Source organism: Carassius auratus, chromosome 9 (assembly GCF_003368295.1).
Source record: "Carassius auratus strain Wakin chromosome 9, ASM336829v1, whole genome shotgun sequence".
Classification (NCBI taxonomy): Eukaryota; Metazoa; Chordata; class Actinopteri; order Cypriniformes; family Cyprinidae; genus Carassius; species Carassius auratus.
This window is the reverse complement of record NC_039251.1, coordinates 14,020,090-14,036,824: the sequence shown is the minus strand read 5'-3', so window position 1 is coordinate 14,036,824 and position 16,735 is coordinate 14,020,090. Positions and strand designations below refer to the sequence as shown.

Sequence of the window (16,735 nt, the reverse complement as noted above, 5' to 3'; positions counted from 1 at the left end):
GCCTTGAAATGGGGGAAATCATTCAGTGTGTGTATTATGTGGCTCTATTTTTACACAGTTGTGTGTGAGTCAGACTTCACCCAGACTAAAGCGGAACAAAAAAAAACAAAACATGAAACTACCAAAGTAGCTTGCTACTGTACCACCTGTCAAACTTACAGCTGAAAACAATGCCCACCTGCTGGCGGTAAGCACCATGCTGAACAACAGTCTCATTAACCAGCCCCAAAGCGGCATATTTTTGAAAGCAGTTCATTTTAGTGGCTTTGTGTGGCACTTTATTGTTTTGGCTCTTACCGTTCTGAACACAATAGTTATGATTCGGGATTAGTTTCCATAGTTTTCAAAACCGATTCTTTGAAAACATCTTTGTGTCCAATTTCCTGTCATTCTTTTTTGATTATGTGGCCTTGGGTTGCCCTGTAAGACAACAGACATCTGATGCATTTATGGATTTTAAGAGCTAAATCTACTTATTAGCTTTTTCAAGCCAACTTCAAAGTTTGTCTTGACAAACCTTTTTATCTAGTTGTATATCATGCCAGTCTCAGTTTCAGTCTCAACAGTAGGCCACACATCTGTGTGCCTCTTGGTCAGTGCTCAGAAATAACACTGAAAACCAAGTCTGGGTCCTAGACCGGAAACCACTGTCAGTCTAAACCACACCCAGAGGACACTGGGAAGGAAACCCATGCCTTCTTTAAACAGAAAGCATAGGAAGGAAACAGTAGATAGTTAAACTGATACAAAACTGTATGCAAATGTAAAACTCAAATTATTTATTTTTAAACTAGTATTTCCAAAAATTACACTAACTATTCATTTCTCATCTGTCTCCACATTTTCATCCCAAAATACAGAATAATACACATCACTCCACAATATGATCCCACCTCGGTTCCTGTGAGATTAAACTGGCCTACATCAGTCACTCTGACACATAATCCTGACTCTACGCAACCTATTCATCTGTTCCTGAGCTCCACTGAGATCATTCCTGGCGAGAACCAAATGTAACTTTTTACAATCATTTTTAATGTTAGAGCAACACAACGGGAAGCAATGTCACCTCTCGGAAAGAAGACCCCCACAGAAGGCAGATTGACAAGTGGTTTGGAAACTGATGGATGGATTGATGTCAGCATTTATTTTAAACTGGCATTTTTTTGTACCTGATTTAGTAATTGAATAGTATCTTATTCCATCTTATGAGGAAATTAAAAGGTATAATTACATAATATAGTGGAGACTGAGTAGTGTTTTTACAAGATGCTAGTGGAAACCAATCAGAAATTAGATAGAGGGGTAAAATCACTATATCAGACACGGCAACCATGGTGGTTGTAGAAGCTGTCTTTTTCAAAATCTACTTCGAAAACTCCCACATTCTCTTTAACTAGTAATAATTATATTGAAAAAAACAATCTACCAATAAATAATAGAAGTAAGTATTACAATTGCTTAGATATGATTTATCATTCAGAAAATACAAATTAAAACTGGACTTCTTATGAAACATAAAGGCCATTTAAACTGCCTCATGAATGAGCGAATTCAGGTTTGCAAATGATCGCCACACGTCTCTTCTCCAATACATGTAACACAGCGCCACCTAGTGTTCAACACATGTAATAATTCTGTATTGAATAGTGATTTAAAAAATGTTTAGCATTATAAATTAAAATTCCAATTTAATTTCATGTCACCAGTGTAGATTCAATAGAAAAAAGTAACAATCATGTCTGATAGAATTTTCACTCATCTCATTGTGTAATAGATTTTGTTGTGGATCTTTTGCCACTCAGATGCAACATTTAACAAGAGAGTGGGCCTCTGACTGTGATAAAGAATTAAGCTAAATATCCATGAATATCTGAATATCGATATTATAAAATGTATTAAAATATACTGTGTAAAATCCAGAAATCCACATGCTGTTGGACCTCACCAAACTGTCTGTCTTATATACATTACTGACTGAATAGTACAGCTAAAATAATATGCAAATTATGTTTTCTTTCAGTTTTCGAATATTCCCTCTTGTGAAAATGTTTTCATAACTTAACATTTTATTTAATTTTTATTCTTTAATTATAAAAAAATCTGTAATATTTAATAACTGCTTTATCAGAGAGTGTGATGTAATAGTCATTTTTTCTTCTTAAACCATCATTCATATAAATAATTATATTATTTGTCTTTGATAATGTAAAGCAGAGATGTAAATTCTATAAAGTGCCTTGAATCCGGTTTAAATAAAGAATGTAGCCCTTGGAACATCTATTCAAATAAAGTGGTAGGCCTAAGCTAAATTTTTACAAAACTAGAGGAAATGTATAAGTTAAACATGACTGTTATGACTGAATATTTTGATAGCTAAAATATAATGCAAATCTTTAGCATCTTCCAGCTAAAAGTAACCAGCTACTCTTATTCTTTTCATTCTTTTCCATGAAGCACTTGAGAGCGTTTGATCCAACATGAAAAAAAAAAAGATTCGGTTTTGAATGTGAGGAGATGTAAAGTGCAGATAGAAATGACTTTTTTGACTTTTTGAAATACAATAAAAAACAATAAAGGAGTTGAGATAGGCTGCACCTGCACCTTCTGTTATCTCGTTCCACACCGAACAGAGAGCAAAGAAGTAGAGCTGAGGAGTGAAGGACACAGAGATAAGAGCAACACGACCCTGACACACATCTGTCACCTCTCACACTCCCGCGCGCTCTCCAGCAATAACAAGCGTGTAGAAACACTGAAATATTTAAACCAAGTTTACAAGACAAGGCTACCAGGTAAACGATTTATGTAGGGATCCTACAACACAAAAGCATACAAGATGTGCCATATTTTAAAAGTAAACTGTGTATTTTTATTTATTTATTTATATGATTCTGGCTGTAATGTTAATCTTAAATCGTTGTAGTAATTTACGATATACACTAGAGGGCGTTATACACATGGTAGCCTAGTTCTTAGTGAAAAACTATCTATCATCACACACTTCCGTGAATACTGCTGTATGTTTTGGAATAGTTCAAGATACGTGTGCACACACATTTTCGTTATTTATCGACTCAAGTCTAACCTTAATCATATAATGTTGCTGTGTTAGGTGTTAACCTGGTTCTATAATCTAAACAAATAACAGAAAAACAGACACTGTGTAGCTAATAGTGAGAGAATATTATTATTATTGTTATTATTATTATTATTATTATTATTAATAACAGAAATACCCCACATATTGTTTAATAATTAATGTTAGTGGACACTAACACATTTTCTAAGAAGTAACACACAGATATGATGTGGTGAATATTCAGTTGGGTGTGTACTTTGCTATGAGAAGATCGTTTTCAGACCTCTTTGCCTCATACACTGTTACCTCACACACACACACACACACACACACACACACACACACACCTTACACCAACTGTCTACTTTTGGCTGAACAGGCTGACTAAAACAAGCCCCATTCTTTCCCAAAGTTCCCATTTCATAACCCTCCTTTGCTACCCAGTGTGCTAAACATTTAAGGTGTGCCAATGTAAAGTAGGATGTTAAAACACTAATCAGTCTTAAAGTGCATTTTAAAGCTATGTTTAATGGAACTCTTTCTCACAGAGAGGGGTTAGTTTTACAAAGACAAGAGGAAAGCTGCAGAAAGGTGTTAGAGTGCTTTTCACAGAGGACTTGGATCTCGAACAAGCCCTCTTCACTTGGCTCATCGCAGGGTTTTCACAATGTTTTTTTATTCTGCACTTCTGTGTGAGTTTTATGAACCATATTCTCATGCCCTTGTCATGTGTTCTACACACACATCAGATAGAGGACGGTCCATGTCATTTATGATTACATTCATCAGTGAAGTGTTAAAGGCCTCATGTCAGTGTGGTCCTGCTGTCTGTCTTCAACAAACAGGCAACATCTTATAGTGGAGAATCATAACAAAAATTGCTATAGCTGCTATGAAGGTCTTTGAAAGACACTTATTTTGTCAGGTACGCCTACTGTCACTGATAAATGATAAACAAAAATACAAGACAGACGCAGGAATGGACGATATACGTGATTTTCTTGGATAATGATTATTAGCATTACCAAATTTATCCTGGAAATAATTATTTATACATAAGCTAAGCTATTTTTATGGTTATTTTTTTGTCAATATTTATAAAGAATAAACTTGTCATTAAAAATAAAAAAAAGTTATTTATTTTATTTAATTAAACGTTTGTTTTTGTTTTATTTAAAGTAATGGATGTTTTTATGGTTTAAGTTAAATAATAACCCAGAGGTTTAGTCTAATTTATATCTTAATGCATTGTTTGTGATAGAAAAATAGTAAAATATATTCTTTGATACACAACACCAAATCGTCAATATTTCATCCCCAAAATAGCTGCTTCGGAAAAGTGATACCCCAACCGTCTTTTCTCCCAAACATCTGGTAAACTCAAATGAGTAACATTCCTGAGGATCATACGCACTGGCTCCTCCTCTTTGAAAGATGAGCGATTAGCGTTTATGAAAATTGGGACTGTCTGATTGGTCAGGACAACCGTCAATCTCGCGCTTACGGACGCGAGGGGCGGTTTTAGCGGATCTAAGAGGTTGTGCCAGTGTCGGTGGCGTTCCTCATTCTTCACTAACCAAACAACACACAGTGAGATGAGGCGAACAACATCCTCAACCATACTCCGGCGTTTCTTTTCCATCATGCTGACACAGAACGCGCACATTTGGGGTTGTTTTGATGCTTGATATTATTTGGTGACCCGCAATCCCTCCGTTCTCCTGCATATCTGTGAACAGATGTGCATTTTTTGCACGTGTTAGGTACAGATTGTTTGACGCGCACCGGATCAGTGAGAGAAGTTAGGAGCCGGCGGTTCTTTTTAACTTGTTGCGCGGTGATGCAAGTGTCCTCTTGCGCAAGAGAATGATTCATGAGCCAGGTATTATACATTTCATTTGTTCTTCGAGCTGTGTGACTGGCAAAAGTTGTTTAAGGATGGGCTCAAGGAACGAGATCCATTCTCTATCTGCTGTACAGCCTGCGCAATTAAGTTAAATTGGACTACCGGAGCTACCCACAGACCCACATCATCAAGAGTTGGGTGTGGATGTTCTTGGGTCCAAATAAAGAGTAAAATAATACTAATTTCCTGACTAACTAATCCTGGAGATGTCGGAGTCTTACGATGACGGGGTGTGCGGGGATGGAGCTCCGGACTTCATCCCACCGAGAGCGGTTCGATCAGGCCGGCGGAGTGGACTCGGCGTGTCGCTGGTGGAGCGCGATGAGGCGGCTCTCCTAGAGTCGATGAAAGCGGCGCCGAGGAGGAGCAGCATCATTAAGGTATTAGCAGAAACACACCTGTGAGTTGTTAGGAGTATGGTAATGTAAATCGTACTCGAGCTTGTCTTTACAAACGAAAGTATAACAGTAATTCAGATCGTGGAATATAGTGCGTTAGGCACCTCACCAAGTAAACAACAGCCAGTGTCCTTGCAGTTCTTACAGGTTATGACACATTCAGTTCTCTCGGACATGCCTGAGGGTTTGTAACGTGATCAAGGTCACAGTTGTGGTTCATTATGGATCCATGTAAGGTTTTACCTACAAACTTTTTAGTTACCAGCCTAGATTACAGGATGCATCAGGGTATAACAGCCCTTCCACTGGTTTTGCTTCAGGACCCAGGTCAGGTGTGGCCACCCAACAAGGTACTATAAGTGTCTATAGTAAAATTAACGAATTTTCCTCAAATAAAACTTTTAAACATTTTAAGATTATTTTAAGAGATTGAGGGAAGCTGCCCATATTGACATCTGGCCAGATTCTGGTAAACACAAAGCAAAAGTTCGGTTTAAACATACTGGATTTGTTAGTCTATCAAAATTTTCTCGTTTCTCTTATGAAGAACTGTGAATAATATGATTATTCACATTTTATTATTTGCTTTTTGCATTGTTTTCAGACCTGTGTCCCATTTAGGGTTTAGAACTTCTGCAGCCTGGTTTGGAACCCTTGAGGTAACCATCACTTCAGGATTCTGTAATTCACATTCCTTGTGAATAGATATTATGTTCAGGACATACTCTGAGCCCACTGGTCAGCATTATATATCTTTTTGTTGTACCTTGAATCCTTGAGATAACTTGCTGGATTCACACATCCTCACCTGAGAAATCTGCGGACAGTAGATCTTTAATCACAAGAAAAGCTTTTGTGCCTTTAGTGAAATTGTGATCTTGCCATAAGTTGATGTTCTTATAGACCTTCATAATTATTAATGCTGTTTTCTTGTCTGTCATCCACATAGGGTCCAAAACATAGTGGTTTTTCAGTTCAGGTATGGTTTTGTATGTCACTAAACTAGTCATTAAGTAACATAACCATAGACTTTTGGACTGCTTTTCGAGGATGGAAGCATTTTAGTTCACTTTAACAGAGAATTCAGTGAAATGAATAGAGCCAGAGGTCATTTTCCAGAGAATGGTTGTTACAGTATGTAAACAGCAAGGCCATTGTGACCTAAAGATTGACCTGAAACAATTCCATTTTACAAGAATAAAGCCTAGACAATGACTTCAAAGAGATGAATGAAATACCCATATTTACAAAGTAAGAACTTTCTCAGCACTTATAAGGATTACTGAAGAAAAGGATATGTTAAGAGGTCAGATTAATAGCCAGACATGTTCGAAACACACAAATGCCCTTAGGGTCTTGGGTTTACTAATGCTTTAGATAATCATTGATCTAGTGTTACGGAGTAATGCAGCAATGAGTCTACATCAGTGGTCTGCATTGAAGGTCAGCCAATGAGCTTCAGCTTTATTAGGTAGAAGGATTAAGGAGCAAGCCAGCGACTACAAGGGGTGTCCAGCTATTAGACACCACACATGTAGAGTTTCTGTAAAGCACAGCACTTGCTAGTCAGTGGCTATTGTTGCAATGTAATACAAAATGTTGATTGTGCTCATTGTGTTTGCATACCATAATTAAAACCTTTGAGTCTTTTGTTGTTCTCTTATTTACAGTTCAAATTATTCTTTTTTTAGACATTAGATTTTGCAATTACGATAGTGAAGCTCCAGAGAAGCTGGTGCGGTTACTCCGCACATGAGACTGTAAGACGTATTTGGGTGCTGCCCATAACCAAGTTCAGTACTTTCAGTGCTCGAATAGGCTGTCTTAGTTCAGTGAGCAGGAAGTGGCATAGGGTAATTGGCAGATGGCAAAGAAGCTGATGATGATAGAGCGGAGAGAGGAGGCAGTGCTCATGTGACTCATCCCAGCCCGGGTTCTTGGTTCTGTTTGTTTGAGATCCAGAATGTGAGTAATGTTTCCTGTCCTCAGTCAAAGTGTGCAGCCCTCCAAGACAATGTTCAGAGCCATCATTGTTTTTAAATGAATGCAGGTATATAGCTTATACATATTTAACACAGCCTGTTATCTACAGAACTCCCTCTGTGCAGTAAAGCATGCACAAGGGCACTGGACATCAGTGTAATAATCAAATGGAGTTGTGTTCTCATGGCTGAATAAAATAAATTGTAGGCCTACATACATTTCATTGTATGTGGACAGTGGAAAATGTGTTTATTAGGAATATGAGTGTAGGAATATGTCAGTTTTACTCTATAAAGGTCAGAGTATCCAGTCAAAAACATACTCAAGTGAATACAAAATGTATAATTTATTTGTAATTAATTATTTAAAACAAATATTTTTTTGCTAGCTTTAGAAATCAAAGATTTTCCAGAACTTCTAGAGTGTATATTTCATTTTTGATGTAAGTTTAATGAGCAATTATATTACATTGTTTTATTTTATTTTGAAAAGTAACCTTTTATTAATTGGATTAGATTATTTCAGTAAAATAGAAAAACATATAGTCATGTAGACCTGTGAATTTAGTTTAATTGTACTTTGAAGATAATGACATTATGAGAGAAATTGGAGAGTACAGTTTGATATTCAGATTCTGTAATCAAAAAAATAACAGAACTATATCTTAGATATAGCAAAGAAGTATAGTTAATCAAGTAGTTTGTATGTATGTTGTGTTTTGACATGATTTTCATGAGGAAATAGGAAACCACCCAAATTTAGTGAGCATTGACAGTGAGCTTTAGGTTGAGCAGAAAAACAAACTTGGGGAAGCCCGTGCACTGAGCCCTGGGGAACACCTTGCTTGTTTTTCAGCATCATGAGCACTTTCCATTTAATCAGTGCTGTCTGACTACAGCTTAGTATAGTGTATCGATTACAATGTTCCACACAATCTCTACCTCACTTTTTACCATATTTGCTGTAATTCAAGATACCATTCCTTTCCAAAATATATTTGCTGTAATTCAAGATACCATTCCTTTTCTTTCTACTTTGCTATCCTCTGTCAGTCTCTATCCCACTTTTTGCTTCCTTTCCCACTTAGGTCTCTTTAGCTGTCCCTCTCCCCTCAGTGTTCAAATGCAAACAAAACAATATTTAATCTTGCTCATTAAAGATTAGTTTATTAAAAAATGAAAACCGTCATCACTTCCCCTCATGTTGTTCCAAACTATGACTTTCTTCTAGAACACAAAATGAGAGGTTTTGAAGAATGCACTAGTCATTCTTTTCAATGTAATCAAAATGAATGAGGAGATGATTGAAGCTTTCACATTTCAGTTAGAGTAAATTCAGATTTTGTTTGATATTGCTGAATGTTATTTTTCTCAAAGCAAAACTGAATCAAAATCAAAATTCGTTTATTTATGATATTGAACCCTTTTCCTGAAGAAACCCCCAGGCCCTTTTAGAGGAACCATTATTCTTTTTGTTTACCAGTTTGATAATATGACATGCTTTTGATCACACTAAACTTCGTTCTGTAGCGTTGCACTCTGTTCTGGACCGTGATTGTTTAGAATGCGTCACTGGCTGCTGGTCAAGAGAAATAACAATGTAGCTGCTTTGACACTGTGTGACTGGCTTTGTGATTAAGTGGGCCTGTGTACGAGTGTTTGTCGGTGTCCTGAAGGCAAATTGGGACCTCTGTCCTCTAGTGTCACTCAGCTACTGGTGCCACAATCCTCCGATTGCCGTTATCCTTCCTATCTGACACAAGCGCTCATCAAAGCCTCTGGGGCCTCATTTGTGATCAGAGGCCCAGTGTGTGTCTGTATGAAGTTGGTTTATGATCTAAATCTGCTTGGAAAACTAGATGGGTACAGCGACCACTAAAGTTGTTTTATGACTGTCTGTGTGTCAGTGGGGAAGTATACACATTCTTTTATCAGAGGATGCAAATTCTGACATTTTCATAACCCTTTTCCTGTGCATATTTCATAGAATTTGGCTCTGTTTCTTAGCAGTACCTCCGGTGACTGCATCTTGGAGACGTTTGCCACATTAACATTGTTTTTTCTTAACATTTACTTGCTTTTCAGTTTCAGGTGAAAGCTGGACAGCAATTTTGCTGTGAAGCTTGTGAGGAAAGGGCAAACTAATTTTCTTATTAGACAAATTGCCAAAAGCTGAAGACATTTATAAGGTTCAGAAATCTTTTTTCTAAACTTTTAATCTAGCTGCCCCTTGGTTGTTGTGTCAGCCTTTAAATAGAATTTTACGGTTATCATCACCTGTTGGTGCGGAGACCGCCGGAATGCAAAGAAGTCAGGAGAGATACAGAAAGTGTGAGTGAGAGGATTTCTGAGGTAAAGGAGTGTGATAGCTGAAGAAACTGTCTGCGTATAGCTTCCTGTTTAGTAACACCCAACCCACCGCTGATGTTGTTCTTGTGTGGTGCATGGTTCTACTTCAAAAGAACATCTGATATTGGCATTGTAGTGTATGTGCCCATTACGGTGACAACGGTATTCAAAAAAGGGACTTCAGGCGATGGAGGAAAGGCAGAGGCACTACAGATGTCAGAGCGTGACTCTGAAAAAGCACTGACAAGGGAAAGTCATGCGTGCTTAGGCGTAGACAGGAAGTACAGTACAAAAGATAATATGATAGCATGAACATATAAGCAAGTTAAATGAGAGGGAGCAGTGTTGTAACTGGTTGGTAATTTCATCACTAGAGTACTTATTATTTTAGTGTGGAGCTCAGCATGTGGCCGCTCAACTGAGAGGAGCCAAGTTAGAACTGCTCCCTTGGTAGACCACAGCCCAGAGGGAAGTGATCTCTGAGTTTCTCTTTGGGGAGGGTGGGGTGGGGGGGGTAGCTAACACACCTAGACATGCTCACAAACACACCGTCTTTGGTGATGCATGGCAAATAAATGAGGGATGATATGACCCGAAAAGGATAAGTATCTGCACAGGTTCTTTGTGTTGTTGTGTATGCTCATCTTGGGTGAAGTTCTCACCCTGTCAGGGTGAAATTTACTCTGTTATTCCAGTCTGCAGTTTGTCATAGAGGTTTCCCAGTCCTCCCCGGGCCTGGCACACAAGGCACAGGCAAGAATCTTGGAAGACTGAGAGACAAATGTTCTTAGAACACTGGATGACATGCTCATCAAATGTTAAGTGTTTGGGGTCTTTGAAGCATTACAGAGATTTGACAAACTAGAATTCAGCAAAAATTACTGTTGCTTTTTGTAATGCTGTATGATAACCACTGTTCTTATTAGGGCTAGAGTTTAAAGGTGTAAATTATAAAGGTGTATACTTGTTTATTTTATTAAAATACAGTAAAAACAGTAATTTTGTGAAATATCATTACAATTGAGTATATACACACACACACACTGGGTTTGGACAATGTAACTTAAACACTGGCCAGTATAGTGTTGGATATTTCATGGCTATATTTGTGCAGCCTGGTGGCCAAACTTCCACCGGGAAGAACAGAGTGTGAAGGTTGAATTAGCAGAGCAATAGCAGAGTTTTACGTAAACTATTGCAATGCACACAACATAATGGGACACATATCAGAGTTCAAAAGAGGACAAATTGTAGCTGGCACATCTGTGACCAGGACAACAAGTCTTTTATGGGACTGGGTTATGTCAGCATACAACCATGAAGGACAAACCACATCCAACAGGAGTAACCGTCGACACAAGAGGAAGCTGTCTGAAAGGGATGTCCGGGTGCTAACCCGGATTGTATCCAAAAAACATAAAACCACAGCTGCCCAACCATTACACCAGTCTTTAGTGTCACATGATCCTTCAGAAATCATTCTAATTCTAATATGCTGATTTGTTTTTATTGTTATTTCTGATTGCTGCTTATTCAATTTTTTTTTCAGAAATCTTTGAAGAATAGAAGAATAGAAACTTAATTTTTTATATTAATTATATTATATCATATTATATTATATTATCTCCATGTATATGTCATGTGAAAGTGGCAGGTTTTCTAGGCTTTACATAGTTTTGAATGGAAAATTGGATGCATTAGTCTAAATTATATACTATATATATATAACTATAATTCACAGTTCTGCAATACCTATTTCACATTTGTAATTTTTACATGTGAAACTTTATTTTCTGAACACTTGTGCAATGTCGTGTTTATTGACTTCTATTACAAATGCTTTACAGTACAATCCATTTTTGCTCATCTCTTGCCTTTAATTTCTGACTTGAATAACGAAATACATATTTTGTATTTTAACAAGACAATGTATGAAGTTGATGCTGTTTCTTTATTTACCAATTTAAACTGATTGTTGTGTCTAGAGCAGGCATTGTTCAGTCTTTCAGCCAGTTAAGCTGTTCAAGTCCAAGAAAATAAAGGGCAGGCAAGCAAGAATGGGATCTTGGATTCTGAATTGCCATGATTTCACTCCAACTCACCATGGAAAACACTGGCACGCAGTTGGGCTACCATGGCAACCGATGGGCCTGACACAATCCACCTCAGTGTTCATTGACATGCAGAAAGCGGTTTTGTAGTCTGGGGTGTGGTCACTACTCTGTCAGCTGAGGTCTACCCAACATGCACTCATGTTCTTGTTCTCCTGTTTTAAGCACGGCCTGGCGTGTGTCTCTCGCGAATGTCTGTGGGAATGTGATCTTTCACTTTGGAAGAATTACAAGAAACACTTAAGGGTTCCGCCGAGTTTCACCCATCTGCACTCCATCAAAAGAGCTGTCCTGTGAATAAGAACAGACGTGCACCAATTTCCTACTGTAAATTCTTGCTTTCATTCCTCCTTCCGCAGATAAAAACAGCTTTTGGTCCTTTGACAGTTGTGTGTTTAGGTAGTGTGAAAGAGGCATGCGAGAGGTGATTCCTAAACGCAGTTTCTATAACAGGACTACATTTCGAATTGCTTCTCTGGGAAGCAGTGAGAGGGGAAATGAGAGGAAACAAAAGTGGACAACTAGAGGCAGACAATAGAGCATTTGAAAAATTTCTGGCTAAATACAATTGAAATCTTTTCGAAAGGATCTTTGACATACTGTGGGTTTGTAAAAATATGCTAACATTGTCTGTACAATAATGAACTTACAACTGCATGAGGCAAAGAAAAAAAATGCCGATCACCCCTTTTGACCTTGATTTAGTGTTGCTTTCGTCAGCGAAAATTGACGAAGACGAGATGCAACGTAAATGCTGGTCATGTGATAATGACTAATTTAATGTATAATGCAATACTGTTGACGAATAACACTAAATGTGGTTTACAAAATAAAAACTGTGTTAAAATGTCTTCATTTTCGTTGACCATAAAGAGACGAAATGAAACTAAATGTTATAACAATATTTTGACTCGTTTAGTCGCATTCTTCTTATTATTTTGCAGTATTTCTGTTTCCTGTGTCTCACTTCAGGGGCTTTATCAGGTTGCACTGTGCAGACGCAGGCGACATCACTTCTTCAAGCCCCACTTGCGGCGTTATTTAGAGGACAAGAACAAACAAAAGTTAAGCCTGACACAGAAAAAGGGACCGCTGTGTGTACTTCTAACATGTTTGGTTGGTAAAATAAATGTTGTAAATTTAAATCAGAGCATCTTCTGTGTCTGGAATGGCTGTATTCTTGAGTCTATAAGGTAACAATAATAAAATAATATAGCCTTATTTGAAATATGTTTGGCGAAAAGAAAATGTTGGTTTCGTCTATAGTGCTATAGGTACTTATACTATATTGACTGGGTTAAATAGAATTGCATTACGAAAAAGAGACTAAAATACTATACACTAAATGTCATTAGTTTTCGTCGACTAAAACTAGATGAAAATAGTCATGGATAATTCTGACTAAAATGCTCAGATTTTAAGTGGACTGAAACTTGACTAGACTAAAAAGAGTATGAACATGACTAAAACTACAATGACAGCTTCAAACGAAGACTAGACAAAAACTAAAATTAAAACAGGCCACCAAATACAACACTAACCTTGGTAAAGATGTGATTTCAATATTTCACCACATGATTACCTTGAATAATAGAATTCATGATATTGCGCTGTATGGAAAATTGGAAAATAAGAAACCATCTGTCAAATATCCTGACAAATCGTTTTTTTTAGTCAAAAAAGTGTTTTAAGCTAATTTTGTATCACATAACATTTCATATGAATCAAAATGCACATTATTGCGATGGATTATTTTCCCCACAAACCTTTCCTTGTTTTTATCTACCTACACAAGTCTGTGCAGGGTTTTTTTTAGCTTTATCTTAAATATTCTGAATGAATCTCTGACAATGTTGTTTTGAGGATAACTCTTCCCTTGAGGGTCTTTGGATGTCGACCATTGAATTCAACTTAACTTTGAACTTTTCAGGCTCAAATCCAGACTATATCACTAACTTAGTATAATGTTGGGTTAAGGCCTCTAATTTTGGGTTAAGCTATGTTTCACACTTACAATTTAGTTATAACTGCTTTTAATCCTGGTGTATGAAGCCGTCTCGTTGCCAAAGGTATAGAGCATTGTCAGATACTTTGTCAGAACTTATTTTTTATATGAAGCTAAATTTTTTTGTTTAAATAACAAGCATTATTTTACTGAAAAATGTTAATCTTAGTGCTTTAACAAAAGCATGAGCTGTGCATTTCTCTTTTGAACCCACCTGGTCTGTTTGCCCATTTTCCATTATTAGTGCATTACTGTAAACCAGTTTTCTGTTTATGTAAACACAGAAGGGTGAGTTGAAATTATTTTCTTTGGTAATCAACAGCAGGTCTCAGAATATTTGCATTTTATCCTGAAATATTCCTTTTAAGGTGAGCAGATGGAAGGAACAGTTTGTTGTTAAATGAGTTAAATGTGAAATTTTTGTTTGATTTTGAATTTAAAACTAGCCATTGTCTTTATTGCCAGGGGAACTGGCAATATCAATAAATGACAGTAAAACAGATGGAACATTTGGGTAGACAAAAGTACAACCACTTATGCTTGAATTCTGAAAGTGTGTTGTTTTTGGTCTCTAATTTTTTCCATGTCTTTCCAGACTCCTTCAGTTCGAAGCCTCAAACCGAACCCTGTTACAAATCAGTGTATCCAAAACAAAACTTTGTTGACTATTATATCTGATTACCCATAATGCCACTATCCACATGCATGTCTGATTTTGGCATAATCCTTTTAATTGGCAGTTTTTAGTCTTCAGGCAGTTGTTCTACCCTTATTTTTCCATTATTTGTTCTTTTATTGTTTTGGCTGAAAGAAATGTGTTCGCTTTCACATTTCTCCATCTCTATCCCTGATGCTTGGCAGTCACAGAGTAGGCACTTCTTCTTCCGCACCAGGAATGACAGTGCCAGTGACCCTGTGATCTTTGAATCTCAAAAGATGCAGGTTGGGCGGTTTCCATAGTAATAAATGGGAAATATCGGCTTTTCAACTTCATCTGTCTCCCCCTTGAAGTGTTTTTGTCTCTGTTGCCTTATCTCTGTCTTTGCACACTCCCTGCTGTCCAAGAACACTCCTATGAGAACCGCAGTTCGACACGTTACAAATCACTGCTGCCAAGAACACAGGCTTATCTCTTTTCATCTCTCTCTTTTGGCCTCCACTTCTCCATCCCTCGATCTGAATTTCTGTCTTTTATCTGATCCCTATAGTTTTCTTTCCTTTTTTTTTTTTTTTTTTAGGGGGACATAGACAAACAGGATGAGACCAAAACAGACATGACAGAGAGGATCAGGCCTGCAGACAGGCAGAGATTTATCAGATAAACTAGAGACAGAGAGATGGAGAAAGACAGATGATGGAGGCAGACAGTTTTGCCAGGAAGGACATCATTAAAAATCAATTTTGAAACATTTTATAAATAACTATGAATAACAACTATTGGATATAGATGCATTTATTTTATTCAGATACCCAGCTGCCTCTCTCTAAGTCTGGCACATTGACGACTTTTCTGAGTGACTGATTGATATTTTGTTTTATTGTGGTTTTCAGAGGATATGATATGGGTGTTATAAATGAAACTGAAAAAAGTCTCAAGGGTTTTTTTTTTTTTATTAAATTTTTTTTTCAGTTTCATTTCTGACCCTTGCATAGAGTGTGAATTACAGATGTAATTGTGGAAACATTGTGAAAGTATGAAAGCCCAAGAATGGGTACATTGTAACAGGATTATTACATAAACCTACAGCTTCTGCTTCAGCTTTTTTGCACAGTATATAAATGACTGTAAGAGACTCTGAGTTGTAGGCCAAACACACATACACAAAAATAGCACCATACACATGCCTATACACCATAAACATGCAGCTAAACAAAACAACTCTGGGCCTGCATTCAGATACAAACGGGCTATTAAACTAATTAGTGTTTTAGTAGTGTAAAGAGATCTCTGAAGAGAAGTCAATTTGGTGCTGTGGTTTTGCTGCTGTGGCTTGCTTTTTTTTTTCTTTGCCCTCAGGCTTCATAGCTTTGTTGCAGTGAGAAGACTATTGTGCTCATGGGGATAAAGGTTCACTTCCGGCCTGCTTTCATACCTCTTTCCTTCTCTGTAATTTTTTTATTTTTATATATTGATAGAAACTTAGATCCCCCTCCCACCACCATCAGATTTCTATGTTTTGTAAAACCCCTCATTGTCCTGCTTTAATCTGTACAGATGTCGTGGTTTACCAAAACATACGAAGCTGTGGTATACTGTACATATTTCTTGTAGCTAGACTTTTGAGCATGAAGCTATAGCGATGGCAAGGTAGTTTCTTAGGAACCGTTCAAACTGATAAAATGTATACTGTACCTTGAATACACTGTAAATAACTTTGGATAAATTGTCTACCAGATGATATAGTATAAATGCATACATTAACATAAAATAAATATTTATTTCAAAATGGCCTTTTAGTGTAGATTCTGGCTGCTGTCTGCAAATTACCTCCATTAGAGGAATGTAAATGCTTGCTTTTTTTTTCTTCAAGTGAAATCAGGATTTCCATGAATCATGTATTTCCACTAAACAAAACATTTTACATTGAATAATTCAGCAGATGCTTTTAACCAAAGTCACTTAGAGATTAGGAATGCACAAGTGATTCTAACACAAAAATGTACAAAGTTAGAAAACAACAAATCTGTCCAGAAGAGAAAAGGAAAACCCCATTAACGTAGCGTAGTACTGTAGATTAATCCTGAGCTAATGACAGAATTCTAATCTCATTATTCATAATCCAACCGAAGCACTACAACAAAGAGAGATTAACACCAGCATTAGAGCAACATGCAGAACAGAGCGGAGTTCTAGTTTGAAAATTGCTGTGTTGTATAGAGTTATAGTATATATTACACAAGA

At 37.0% G+C, this 16,735-nt stretch overlaps 1 protein-coding gene across 1 annotated transcript in view; it reads left to right on the top strand.

Moving 5' to 3' along the window:
• Window positions 1–5,161: 5,161 nt before the first annotated feature.
• LOC113108444 (inactive phospholipase C-like protein 1) overlaps window positions 5,162–16,735 on the top strand; it is a 69,153-nt gene continuing 57,579 nt past the window's right edge. The window contains exon 1 of the mRNA XM_026271577.1: window positions 5,162–5,368. Coding sequence (XP_026127362.1) covers window positions 5,195–5,368 — 174 coding nt within the window. The 5' untranslated portion in view covers window positions 5,162–5,194. The remainder of the gene's footprint in view (window positions 5,369–16,735) is intronic.